This window comes from Aethalodelphis obliquidens, unplaced genomic scaffold (genome assembly GCF_003676395.1).
Source record: "Aethalodelphis obliquidens isolate GAN/ISIS:26980383/991018 unplaced genomic scaffold, ASM367639v1 scaffold31, whole genome shotgun sequence".
Lineage (NCBI taxonomy): Eukaryota > Metazoa > Chordata > Mammalia > Artiodactyla > Delphinidae > Aethalodelphis > Aethalodelphis obliquidens.
The window spans coordinates 20,858,666-20,872,838 of NW_020837975.1; the positions used below are offsets into that span (position 1 = coordinate 20,858,666).

General features: G+C 42.7%; 1 protein-coding gene across 1 annotated transcript in view; it reads right to left on the bottom strand.

Annotated features, from left to right (window-relative positions):
* PKHD1 (PKHD1 ciliary IPT domain containing fibrocystin/polyductin) overlaps positions 1-13,459 on the bottom strand; it is a 404,235-nt gene extending 390,776 nt beyond the window's left edge. Inside the window, exons 1-6 of the mRNA XM_027126840.1 lie at positions 13,408-13,459; positions 11,875-11,952; positions 11,123-11,267; positions 8,279-8,387; positions 4,025-4,082; positions 622-700 (exon numbers count right to left, since the gene is read on the bottom strand). Of these exons, the coding sequence (XP_026982641.1) occupies positions 622-700; positions 4,025-4,082; positions 8,279-8,387; positions 11,123-11,267; positions 11,875-11,952; positions 13,408-13,459 (521 nt within the window). The remainder of the gene's footprint in view (positions 1-621; positions 701-4,024; positions 4,083-8,278; positions 8,388-11,122; positions 11,268-11,874; positions 11,953-13,407) is intronic.
* Positions 13,460-14,173: the final 714 nt, after the last annotated feature.

Sequence of the window (14,173 nt, forward strand, 5' to 3'; positions counted from 1 at the left end):
CGAAACAGAAACAGACTCACAGACATAAAGAACAGACTTGTGGTTGCCAAAGGGGAGGAGAGGTAGGAGAGGGAAGGATTGGGAGTTTGGGATTAGCAGAATCACTTTGCTCAACAGCAGAAATTAACACAATATTGTAAATCAACTATACTTCAATAAAATAAATCTTAAAAATAACTCGGTGGCTTTCAGTACCTCTTCCACATTTTCCTCTGATCACACCAACAGAAATTCTATATACACAAATGTATAACAAACAAGGATGTTATAGTGGTCTTTTGAGTTCACACATTGTTATAAAGAATTTATTTCAGCCTGAGAAACAAGAGGGAGAAGGGGAAGAATCAAGAAAGAAAATTCACAGATGCAATTACAGTACAACTCACACTGCGCCCAGAGTGGCTAGTTTTCAGTAAATAAATGGACCAACTTAATCGACCAGTCGCAATTACATTAACCAAGTTTGTTGAAGCCCAGCTCACGAGGGACTGTAAACTGCAAAGAGGAAAAGAGGAATTCCATGCCAGCTGCTTACAATTTATCGTTATCGGGGAAGCTGGTCTCAGGACTCAATCCAGCATATCTGTAACTAGTTGAACACAGAAACAAGCACACGCTTACCTATGAATGTACTCGGCATCAAAATCAAAGGTTTCCGACCTTCCGGTGATAATCCAGCCATACACATGTATAAGGTTTCCTGTTTGAAAAAGATTTTTTTCAATTAATCTACTTAGCTCACACTCTAAATATATAACGTAAACTGTATTTCTCTTTTGTTACCTCTACTCAAAATGGCCAAGCCAGTCATGACTCAGAATATTAATACATTTTTATAAACTGTACAACAGGAAAGAATCACCAAGTATAATCCATTCATCGATATTAAATATCAAAGAGGCAAAAATAATGAGTCATTGCCACTGTGGACTTATTCATGTATGTATGGAGCACAGAAGGAATATCAGGGCTTCTTCACAGTCCCAGGAAGGGAGGCAGGGAGGGGCCCATTTAAACACACTGCCTTGTTCCACTCTCTTGCCTGTGTGTAGAACATCCACCCACATGGGATTTAAAAATAATATTCTTTGGGGGTGCTCCATGCTTCATGAGACTTTCCTCTGGACACATACGATAAGAGGAAGCTCGTATCACACAATCTGGAGAGATATTCAAAGATACTAAACTTCTTTCTGTATCTCAGAGTACAAAAGATGAATGTCATGGATGAATCAAATGGACAGGAAGTCAGAAAGAAGGGCACGAGAGAGCAGCAGAGTTATGGCTTAAAGGATGGGCTACTGCACGTGCAATTAATTCAACAAATATGCTCGTGTTCAAAGATCAGGCAAAATGGGGATCCAAAGACGGTTGGTGTCTGCCTTGTCCACTGATAAATGGATGACTTCCACTGCTGGGTCTCCTCTATGCAATGTGTAGGGATTCCCATTGGGTAGCAAGTTTTTCCTTGATACTCACCTCTTTTGAGTTCATAAAAATGGGGGTGCAGGCATCAACAACGCCCTTTCGTCAAGGGGAACTCTCAGCATTACCCCCACCTTCTCTGCTCAGAGGATCTGGGAAAGAAATCTAGAGTAGCCCCTTCTCAGAAAGAGTTTGGGGCCCATACCTGATGCTACGTGAGTTGCTTTCCTCCAGAGTTGAAAAACACCTAAATTCAGTTCCACGGACATGCACAAAGCAAGGTTTTAAGCAAACACACCAGAGCAAGTTAAAGTTCACCACTCAACCCCACAACGTGGAAGTGTGTGCCTTCCAGATAATGACGGAATTTAACCATCAAGGCTGTACTCTTCCAGCATCACAACACTGAGAGGTAAGAGAGGTGTTGGTTAATGAGGCAAAACCTCACAAATAGAAGAGAAGAGGGCATCTTTGGGGCTCATGAGGTCCCTGAATTCAGAGGACTTTGGGTCTCTTCACGGCTACACTTCAGGCCACGAAAGAACATGAGCAAGAAGTAATGCTTCCCTACATACTGTGCATGTGTTTTATTAATAGGAAGTGACTTTGATCTGCAGTCATTGGATGACTGGCCCTAAGACAGTGGAAACCTTCCAGGAAGTATGGCGGACCCTTGACCAGAGAGCGGGTAGAAAGAGAGGAAATTCAGTGACTTAGACAAAGGTTGTGGAACTGGCAGAAGCCCAGAGTCTGAAGGTCTCGGCTACTGTTGCCAGCCAGCAAAGTAATTCTTCATTTTACTAGGGCTAACCGATGGACTTCCTGGCTTTAGCAGGCATGATTTCTACAACTGATGGGCACAATTTTACAAACGAATAACGGGTTATAGAAACTAGGAATTCCTGGGAGTTTTTGTTTTGTTTCTCAACAAAGAAGCCCAACAAACAGCAGCTGACAAATGGCTAAGCCAGACCGTGTGCTGGGCGGGGAGGGGGGACCCCGCGTCACAGTGGAGGCCTGTTAACCGCATATGGGAATTCAGCGGCTCACAAAACAGCTCTCCTGTCTCTGCCACCTCCCCCATTTCCCTGCCTGCTACTCTGGGCAGGCTTCCCAAAGGAGGTGAGACTAATCGTCTGGCAAGAGATTTCAAAGATGCAGCCGTTTGGATCCTGCCCGAGGGCTCACTCCAACCAGCGCAGCCACCAATCGTTCTCCCCGAAGGTGGAGGAGACAGTGTGCAGAATTCAAACTGGGCGGGAGAAAGGGGCTTGACAGATCTGGGCGCCAGCTGATGCCCCACGTCACACCTCTCACGGCGGGCTTTCCTCCTCAACCCTCACCCTCACAAGGTTTCTGCCATCCGAACGGGAGTTTTCTAACAACACCAGAGCAGTGGGGGGGACAAAATGACGGCGTGTGACTTTCACAGACCACAGCTCTTTTTAATAAAACATGATCACGTCTTGATTATTCAGATGAATGGAAAGGAACAGATCTGTGAATAACAGGCCTTAATAAGACAAGGCCGAATTCATATTCTTCAGGATGTAATTTAAATACACACATACATCATCTGTGTCTATACACACACACACACCAAAAGTACAGATACTTTTCAGTGACTCAGAGATTCATTTTGACATTCTTGAACCGTTCGAAACAACTAGATCAGTTTATGCATTGAGATGCAACCACATGGAAAAATTGAGCAACTTGTATTCCCATACTTATACCATCTGGAAACCCTGAACAAATAAAACCTGAAAGTGATGTAGGAATTTGTCAAGAATCAGACAGCAAATTATATGTGATCCCAGCTCTGTTTACTACTTAGTTTTAAGGCGGGCTTGGCAGGTCCTGAACCTGTTTCTTAGTTGCAATTCCTTCTTTTACAACCACCCTCCCAGCGTTCTCTCTCTTCTTTTCTAGCCTCCTAGTCTTTGCATGTAAGTGTGCTCTCTAACTCATAAACCCCCAGGATCAGGACCAGGGTTAATGGCCTTCCAAGTGGTACCCAACTTGGCTCAACACAAAATAAAATGTAAGGTACATGGGCCCACTCTGGATTCTGACTGTCTGTGTTCAAATCTCAGCTGTACCACTCATTACGACTTTAGGCAAATAACTTAACCTTTTGGTACCTCATTTCCTCACCTCCAAAATGGAAATAATAATAGTTCCTATATCATCGGGTGTTGTGAAGATCTAATGAGATAATATAATAATAAAGCTTAGAACAGAACCTGACTCCCAGGAAGGGTCAATAAAGGTTTTTTATTATGTGGATGATTATAAAGTTAGGAGTGATGATGGTGTCTATATTCTCCAGCAACATCTGGTTTGATTTTGCTGGCCTCTTTTTTTTTCATGTTAAGATTCCTTTGGTTATCAGTGAAGTAATAGAGCAAAAGTGCCCAGAGGTGAAACCAAACCAGGTGAAAAATAAACCAGAGGTTGACACTTATTTTCAAAACAGCATCAGAGAAGCGGTTAAAATTTCCTATCTATAGAAACCATCCACCTGGGTAGAAGAGTTTGCAATAAGCTTCAGCAAAGGGATTTCTATTTATTGCTATCTTAATAGGAGATTTCTTACCTGGCACTCCACTTGGTGGATTAACTTGGTAAACGATGGGTGTCTGTGCCCTGGAAAACTGTTTAGAAAATGTTATCACAGTGAGCATTTCATTAGAACATCACAGTCACATACACAGGAAGCCTAAGTCATTCCGCACAGAGCGTTCATCTAAGGCAGCAAGTGTCTGCATCTCCTCAAATCACCTTACATCTATCTCCTTTCATCTTCAAGATATTTCTGTGAAGCAGAGATAACAGACATTGTTATAGTTCTTCCATAGATGAGGTCAAGGGAATCTGATCAAGGTCATATGTCTTCCCTGCACCATATCCCTCACACCTGGGCAAGTCTGTTTCTACTTGCTCACCTGCCATACCAGGAACATGTTTTACCAAAGGAAAGGTAGGCAGGCCATGCTTTAAAATACCAACCTTTTAATTCCATTATTGCAACTTGATATCTTGGGGTCTTGAAGTTTTTTTTTTAATTTTTCTAGACAATAGTTTGCTTATTTAGATAAAAAGGATTGCAAATTAAATTATCAGCCAGCACCTTGGTAGGGATTAGCAAGCTACAAAAAATTGGAAGTTGGAGAGATACACAAGGGAAGTTTGTTTGGGAAAATGGAAGGTGCCTGTTGGGAGGAAAATGATTCAAAGGATGCAAGGAATGAGAGGCAACATGACTCTCCAAGGAGAAAACCAGCATTGACTGGAGAGGCAGGAGCCTGGAGAAGCCTGGTCCTGGCACTCAAGTCATCCTATGATGCCCTCACCCCCTGAAGCACATCAACTGCTAACTATAAGCTCCAGAAAGGCAGGGGCAACGCCTGGCTGAGTCATTGGTTGTATCCCTGGGCACAGCCTGGTATGTAAAAGACATTCACATTTTTGTGAATGAATGGAATGGCCCCATCTGAGATGACTGATACACTGCCTGGAAGCAGAGGAGAGAAGGAGACAATTCCGGGAACTCCATCTCACCTATAGGCCTCTGGGTTAGTTCCAGATTAGAGCATTTCACAGTCAGGGCCGGCATGAAAAAAGAGAATCGTAAGGATGGACTGACCTGGCCAAGGTTTGAGCCATGGCCTAATGACTCACCCAGGAAGAGACCTGGTCTCCCCTTCCTGTTACCTTCACCCCCATCCTACTCTAGACGCCTAGACCACCTTCACTCCCCTAACCTACTGTACCTCCCATTTGCAAAACAAAGACAGCAAATTGTTTTGCTTGGTCTGCTTCCAGCACCCCAGGAGTCCACCTTCCCAGGGAGAAAAGCAATAAAGAATAACTCTGGTGTTAATCAACAACCCTCATCAGACATGGACAATCAACAGACATTTTCACAAAGCTGATGCTGGCTGGGCAAGTGCAGGTTTTAAGTATCGATTCACATGGCTGTACAGTCTGTCATCAAGGCTTGTTTCCTCCCTTCCTAACAGAAAGGGTTAGAAAAGAGTTCACAGAAAATATGTACAGTTAGGAGGTCAAAATAAGAATGCTGTGACCTCACAGTTTGGCAGCTGGCTCTGATCTCACTGAAGGATAAAGATTAATGCAACTCCACACACACCTGCCAAACGTACACTACACCCCTCCCAGCCTCCTCCTGCACCCAGACCTTCAACTCCCACTGGGACGCCCTTCATACCATTGTCATTCCCACTGGAACTTTATCATAGGAGCTTCATGATACAGAGCAGTGGTTACTGCCCACCTTCCAGATGTTAGAAACTGAGGCAGACAGAACAACTGAATCCAAACCACATAAGGAAACACACCTCTCGATTTCCAATTTAAAATACAAGGTCTAAAATACCATATGCTAACACATGTACATTTGGAATCTAAAAAAAAATGGATTTGAAGAACCTAGGGGCAGGACAGGAATAAAGACGCAGACATAGAGAATGGACTTGAGGACACGGGGAGGGGGAAGGGTAAGCTGGGACGAAGTGAGAGAGTGGCATGGACATTTATACACTACCAAATGTAAAACAGATAGCTAGTGGGAAGCAGCTGCATAGCACAGGGAGATCAGCTCGGTGCTTCGTGACCACCTAGTGGGGTGGGATAGGGAGGGTGGGAGGGAGATGCAAGAGGGAGGAGATATGGGGATATATGTATATGTATAGCTGATTCACTCTGTTATACAGGAGAAACTAACACACCATTGTAAAGTAATTATACTCCAATAAAGATGTTAAAGAAAAAAAAAATTCCAGGTCTATCCTTCAGGCTGAGAGCCTTCCACCAGAAGTGCAGGGGAAATAAGGCGACTCCTGCATCACTCCCTCCCAGGTCCTCAGAGAGTGGCAGGGCAGGCTCAGAGTGAAACCTCAAAAAAGGCTTCACTTGTGAATCTCTCTGAGCTGACACAATATAAAATGGCACTTTTCTAAGAGAAACAGGTCTCTGGTCACCCACGAAGCTAGAGACATGACAAAGTGAAAAATTAACGAGCTTCCAAATCCAGCTTCCTGCATGCCGATCCCTGAGCCCAAATGGGGTCGGCAGCAGCAAGGTGGGGGGAGCAGAAAAGCAGAGGATGAGAATGATAAAGCCGCAGCTACCAGCTGCTTGATAAACCTTCTGTGAGTTGTTCAAACTTGTCAGTGCCTGCAGCAGGCTCTTTGGAGTGGACTGGAGAGGTGGAATTAATTTTTAATACATGTGGTTCCCCCAGCCCCAGTCCCCAAACAAAGAGAGACACTGGGTTTCCTTCAGCTCAGAATGCCTCTCATTAACTGCATCCCCTGGTGATTTTTCATCAATTCACCAAGCTAGTGGAACCACCGGAGGACTTGCTTTCTTTTATGTGCAATTTTAGGAAGTGTTTCTCTTCTTTCCCCTCTCTCTCCTTACCGGTCTTTTAATAAGTAGGAAAACTATTATCTGGGGTGAAAGGACATCAAAACCAAAAACAGCACAGTGATTAAGGACCATGCTCAGCCGTCCCTCTTCTGTTTTATTCACTGATACAATGTAGAGGTGCTGGTGTGGGTCTTAACAAAAAAGAATTTTTTTTTTCCTTCTGCCGCATATGTGCAGAAGCAAAATTCTGGAAAACAAGATTCTCTTGGAGTAAGAAACAAGTTGTTAAATGTGAATTGATGGCAAATTCCAAATTCTAAAGATGAATTGCCTATGTAAAATGTGGATCGTATGAGAGATGAATTTAGAAGATGAAGTCTTGTTGTAAAGGAGCATTGATTAATAACTAAATTGTGTTATTAGGAACTGCTCTTAAACAGAGGCTCCCTGGGGCAAGTACAACCCTGCCAAACTGCTGCATTTTATGGAAAGTCTAGAACCTACGCTTTCAGAGAGCATTTTAGTGTAAAACCAATCTGAAATGGACAGTAGACTCAACAACATAGAACAAAGCCCCAACATAAAATTAATGCATCTAGAAGCTCTAAAATAAGCAGGCATCGACTCATAAACTCTCTCTATCTGCTTGCTTTTTGCTCTCTCTGAGCTCGAAGGAGAATTACAACAGCACATGCCCTTTCGGTCTAGAGTTGGAAGAAGCAGCAGAAATCAACCGTTAAGCAGAGAGGGAGGCGGAACTTGTGTCCCTGAGTCCCTTCACCATTCTTACACTCCAGATGATCTCAGCTGTAAAATGAAACACTGATGCACAATGGTAATCTATCTCCTCTATGGGCTTCAGTATAAGTGAGGATTTAGATGCAGGTTCCAATCCTGGTTCTGTAATTTACAAACATGACATGGACAAATTATTTAATCTCCCTGAGCCCCAAGTTGCTCATCCGTAAAAGCAGGATAATAAAAAGCTACCCCATAGGGCTTCCCTGGTGGCGCAGTGGTTGAGAGTCCGCCTGCCGATGCAGGGGACATGGGTTCGTGCCCCGGTCCGGGAAGATCCCACATGCCGCGGAGCGGCTGGGCCCGTGAGCCATGGCCGCTGAGCCTGCGCGTCTGGAGCCTGTGCTCCGCAACGGGAGAGGCCACAACAGTGAGAGGCCCACGTAACGCAAAAAAAAAAAAAAAAAAAAAAGCTACCCCATAAAATTGCTGTAAGCATTAAATGAATGTGCATAAAGCACTTAGTGAGAGCCTGACATACACGTGCTCAATACTTACCTTCTTAAGATAGTCTCAGAAACTCCGTAACTATCGTCCACCTGTTCTCTCATCCTGGCAAAAAAGAAAGACTCCCCAGCTGATTTATAACTTTCTTGTCGATAGCGCAAGCACACTCTCAGACCAGGCAAACACACATTCCTCCGTGCTTGGTACCCACCTTGAAAGTGCAGCTGTCTCGTGGTCCTGAACTTGGGCTGCCTACGACCTGTCCCCCAGCCTGCACTTCCAGGTAATAGAGACCTTCATGTGCTTCGGACAGCAGAGATCTGAGGGCAGAACGTGGCAATCCTTGTGAATCAATCAAATTGCCAAAGCCGGCAGCCCCGCTTGACCACTTCAAATTTCCCACCTGCACCTGTGAAACAGAGCTAACCCAGGAGTCCTGTATTTCACCTTTCACCTCTGTCCACTCATCCAATAGACCTTAAACATCAGATCCTTCAGCAAAAGAAGTTATGAAGTTTTCATTGAAAGTGCCAAAAAATTTTTTAAATTTTGTCCTGTTTCTCAGCCTCATAGTTTCTCAGGACTTTACGAGTTGGAGGGGACACTGATAGATAATCTATACCAGTTTCCATTAAAAAAATAACAAGTTCCATATAGATTAAGAGACCTGGGTATGCAAACACCACAGTTTAAGGGCAAAGGAGGATCTGAATCCTAGGCTCTTTCTAATAAAAGGCACTGATTTTATATGTTGCCAAAAATTCTTGACTTAATAATTACCCCAGCAGCCCATAAACACTTTACATATCCATAAAGAGAGCCCTAGACCTTCTCTCCTCTTTTCAAGAGGATCACAGTGATTTCTTTGCCTCTTCGAGGCTGCCATTCAATCTGAATTTTGAGAGGGGGAATATGATAATAAGGAGTTAGATTTTAGATGTGCCTCCCCTCCAAAACTTCTCCTTAAATCTTTACATCTTCACTGTCCAATGTGTTTAACCATTAGCCATATGTGGTTATTGAGCACTTGAAATGTGGCTAGTCCCAATTAAGATATGCTATTAGTATAAAATACACACTGGATTTTGAAGACTTTGTATTCAAAGAAGGATATAAAGTATCTCGTTAATAATCTATATTACATGTGAAGTGGCAATATTTTGGATATGTTGAGTTAAATAAAATGTATTATTAAAATTAATTTCACCTCTTTCTTTTGACTTTTTAATGTGACTACTAAAAAATTTTAAGTTATATTTGTGGCTCGAATTATATTTTGGTTGGGCACTGCTGATTTAGATGCAACAGTGCCTGTTTTTGCGAACGCAGACTTGTCTTTTTATAATAATGAGTATGACAGTATTTCATTGATGATAACATGCACATTTTCCCACATTTGAGTGTTAATTTAATTTGATATTCATCTTCCAATCAATGAGTACATTTAAGAGGGTGCTATTTCTTTTTTTCTAAAATGATGTTATAAAGTCACTGGTGCATGGTTTTGTTTTGTTTTGTTTTTTGGCTGCACTGGGTCTTTGTTGCTGCACACGGGCTTTTTCTCTAGTTGCGGTGAGCAGGGGCTACTCTTTGTTGCGGTGCACGGGCTTATTGCTGTGGCTTCTCTTGTTGCAGAGCATGGGCTGTAGGCGCACGGGCTTCAGTAGTTGTGGCTCGCGGGCTCTAGAGCGCAGGCTCAGCAGTTGTGGCACATGGGCTTAGCTGCTCCGCGGCATGTGGGATATTCCCGGACCAGGGCTCGAACCTGTGTGTCCTGCGTTGGCAAGCGGATTCTTAACCACCGCACCACCAGGGAAGCCCCATCTTAAAGTCATTAGCATTTGGGGATTGAGGAGATAGAACATACAAATCGTTAGAGCTTTGACTTATTTCATAGCAAGTTCTTGCAGGAACTCTATGCCCCAATATACCATAAAACCTATGGAAATCATCTCTACCAACAGCAGTGCTATAAGGAACTTTAGTTCAACAGACATCTTTTGAGCATCTTCTACTAGCAAGATATTGTGCTCAGCATCATAAGGACTATAAGGTGGGTGAATCACATCCTCTGTCCCCAAAGCACTTAATTCTGTGAGGATGAATCTGAAAAGTGGGCAATTGACAAAGTGTCATGAGAAACATAGGGCTGAAGAAACAGGGCCACTAAGGCTGTGCATCCTATGCCTTTGTGTAAATTACAGAAAGGTCCTCCCTTCAGGAAGATGAATTGCCCAAAAAGTGTGTTTGTGTGTGTGAATACACAAACACATGTCCCATGTGTTGAATACACAATCCATCCATGTCCCATGGATGAATGCTAAAATGTGCTCCTTCCTCAAAAGCTGGATTTCAGTTCCTACTTGTCCCCTATCAAAGAAGGGAAAGATGACACTCAGTTGGCTGTTCAGGGAAGAGGTAGCATTTGTAATATGGCTGGTTCAATAGGCAGAGATGGAAGAGAGGGAACTTTCCTGAAAGAGGGAACAGAAAACAAAAGGAAATGACAATCTCTTTTTCTCTTAACCAATGATCCACTTTCAGGCAACATCTCTTAGATATTAAAGAAAGAACAAACTAGTGTAAGCTTTACAGGTCAACAAAAACTTAAGTAGGACAACAGATAATCTGGAATCCTGTAAAAATCATATCAGACTCAGCAAACAAACTGAGGACTAAGGTGAATTTCCTTTCTAACTGATTTTTAGTTTATGTACAATCATTACAATTATGCCTATTCCAAAAAATAGTTGGCAAAATGGCCCCATTTATTGAAATCTGAATAGCAATAGAGACCTTCACACACACACACACACACACACACACACACAAAACTGAAAACATCATCCAGCCCCCAACCCCTCCTTATAAATGTCTCAGAATTCTCAAAAATCTTTCCCATATTCTCATCCTCCCTTAAGCCCTAAAGCTCTGATAGGGAACTATACTGGTAATTGCAATCATGGCAGGAGTTGCTCTAATTTGCCAGTGAAAGCCACTGAGATTAGCAAAGCACTCATCCTGTCTGGCCTTCTCATTCCCGGGGCAGGTGTACCTGGTCCTACACATCACTACCGGCAAATCCAGGAGGACAGGAGAGATGTCACAGGGTATGATGGGCAGCATGGGTACAGCCACATTCACCAGGTGGATCTCCAGCTGAGAGCCGTTGGCAGGATAAAGGAGACCTGGCTCCAAACCTAAACGCAAGGGAGAGTGGAGTCTCAGGCTGAACAGAGCAGTAATCCACCCAGGGCAACACAAAAACCTGCCACACGGGGGCAATGGCAGGCCCTGAGTTTACCGAAGGGTTAAAAGTAATATTTCTCATTTCCAAAGCCTGTATGAATGAGTGTGCTTCTTTATGACTTTATTTTTTTTCTTAATTCTCTCTTCAGGTCCATCCACTGAAATCCAGGAAAGCATTTTCCAACCCTCAAAGTTACTCTTTTCCAGTGGTATAGATGGATACACTGAGCCATGGCTTAGAAGCTCCCATATGTAGGATTCTCGACAAGGAAGATAACCAAGGTTCTGAGGGTCACATTGCCAAGTTCTGTGCTACATGGGTATCATCTCATTAGGGTTCCTAGAGTTCCACCCCACAGCTTGGGATAAGGAAGTGGACACAGACATATAATGGTGTGATGTAACATTAGCATGTGGGCATCCAGTAACACAGAAGTTGGTCAGTTGGTCCATCTCCCTTCCAGATCTCTTTTACATCTGTCCTTAAACAGGACTCATTCTTTAGGATTCTTTAGATCAACAAATAAGAAACTTGCATTCGGTAAGGCCCAAACCTACCGTCAAAAATGACAGTGATCCACGTTCCTCCTGCGAGGCTGCCTTCTTCAGGTTCAATGTGGACACTCAGACAAGGCACTATAAGTGAGTAGGAGAAACCCTGGCTTCAGTGTGCAAATGCAATCCACCAGCTTCCTTTGAGCATTCCTCAGAATCACCACAAGGGCTTCATACAGCACAGATCGCTGCACCCACCCCCAGAGTTTCCCATCCAGTAGGTCTGTGGTGGATCCCAAGAATTTACAGTTCTAACCAGGTGCTGCTGGTGTTACTGGTCTGGGGACCACACCTTCCTCCCATTTTAAGGAAAGTTTTGACTGATCTTCTTATCTTAGACATCCAAAAACCATGTGTTCACGAGGACAATCCTGAATTTCCACTTCCTTTGGAAAAGGCTCCAGGATACATTTGGTTCCTAACTGAATCCATAAAATGCCTTCTCTCTTTCCCACTCTTTAATTAGGGGGTCATATTTAACTGTTACCACTTACTTCTTATATTTCCACTTCCCAGAGAAGAGGAGAAAGTTCTGGAAGTTATCCCTACTTCAGTCCTCCTGCTTATAACATCATCCTCTAGTTTCTCCCTTTTGAATACATGATCAGAATGACTCCCCAAAGAGACACAGCATTCTCTAGATTTTTGCTTTGCCTGCTCAGAGAGGGGCTGAAGCATGAATCAGTGCTGGAATTTTTTTAAAAGCCCACTATAGACTTACACACTAGGCTAGACTGGCTTCTCGCATAGAGACTATGGGCTGAGCGTGACCTTATCAATGCCTTATTTTTGAAGATGATCCTGGATGGACATGCCTTGTCCGAGGTAAAGCCAGCAAAAATCAGTTAGCTCCTCAGTGAGGTCTACAGAACACTTTTCGGTTTCTATATCAGAAAAGTTAAAGGATCACCCAAGCCACGCTAACTCTGGCTAGCCCAGGGCTTCCATGTACATTTATGCAGGTGGCGCTCTGCACAACCAAGAGTGGTAAGAATCATTCACATCGACACAACCATTCGTGGCAGCCCTGGCCAGACGGGCTCATGCTTACCCCTCAAAGGTGTATTAGATACTTCTACCTAACGAAGATCAAAAACAAATGTCATAAAAAGATACAGAGGATAACCAAAGTCACTGAGAAAACGAGAGACCCGGTTTGAGAAAAGGAATTTTTTATTGGTCATTAATCACTACGACAAGATAAGCTACTCCCCTTGGGAAGATAAAGTAATAAAATCTAAAAAGAATTGCATTGTATGGCTCAAAAAGAAATTATAAAAGGAAGGTTATAAGTTATTATTAAAAGCTCTAGACTTAACAGCAACTTCCACTGGCTGTTAAAAATTAAAGTATATAACTATTTAATATATAACCTCAACTACTAAACAGAAAAAAATTATTAAGCAGAGAAAATTTAAACCTAGGGGAGATACTTTAACACTTCCTCCCAAAGTAATATTTAAGTATCAGTAAATTAGTTCTCAAGGTAACCTGCTGCATTCTATCCAAAATCCCTTCAAAACACATCCAACTCACCTGCTAAAAGTAGTATTTTGATACTTGTCAGAGAGACCAGCCAGCCAGTCATCTTGTTCACTTAAATCAATCCTTTCAAAACTGTTCAGACATTAAACACATTTTCAATTTTGATTGGAGCAGCAGAGATTTATAAAAACAAAATGAAAAATTACTATCACTTTTGCTTACATACCACTGCTTTGCTTCGTTAAAACTTGGGAAATTAAGGAAATTATACCAATATGACCCTAGAGTCTTCAGAGGGACCCACCATCTTCCCAAGCTTGGAAGAAAAGGATAATCTAAGAATCTTACATAAAATTATCATTATTCTACCCCCTTGTCCCACTGACTTATTTTATGCATGTTTAAGCTGGGCAAGTAATAATAACCTCTTTCCTTAATTCATTATTAAATAAACACTTAAATTTTTAAAATAAATGAATTCCAGATTCAAAATACTAGTTAATGGCAATTACGGAGAGGGGGTGCGGGTTGTTTTGTTCTGTTTTCTGGAAGTCTCAGTCCTCCAGGAACCAATCAACACAAAAAGAGTAAAGAGTTAAAGCAAATGTTAAACATGGTAACAAGTTGAAAAAAAAAATGGTGTTAATGGAAATTTGGGGGAAATTATCTTATCCTCACAGCAGAGGAAACAGGAAGGAAAGAAACAGGAAGAAAAAGCTGGACTCTCCAAACTGGACCCTATGACCCCAGGTCCCTCTACCTCAATCCACAATGCCCGGATCAATCTCTTTAAACTCTGCCTTCACTGTGCCCTTCT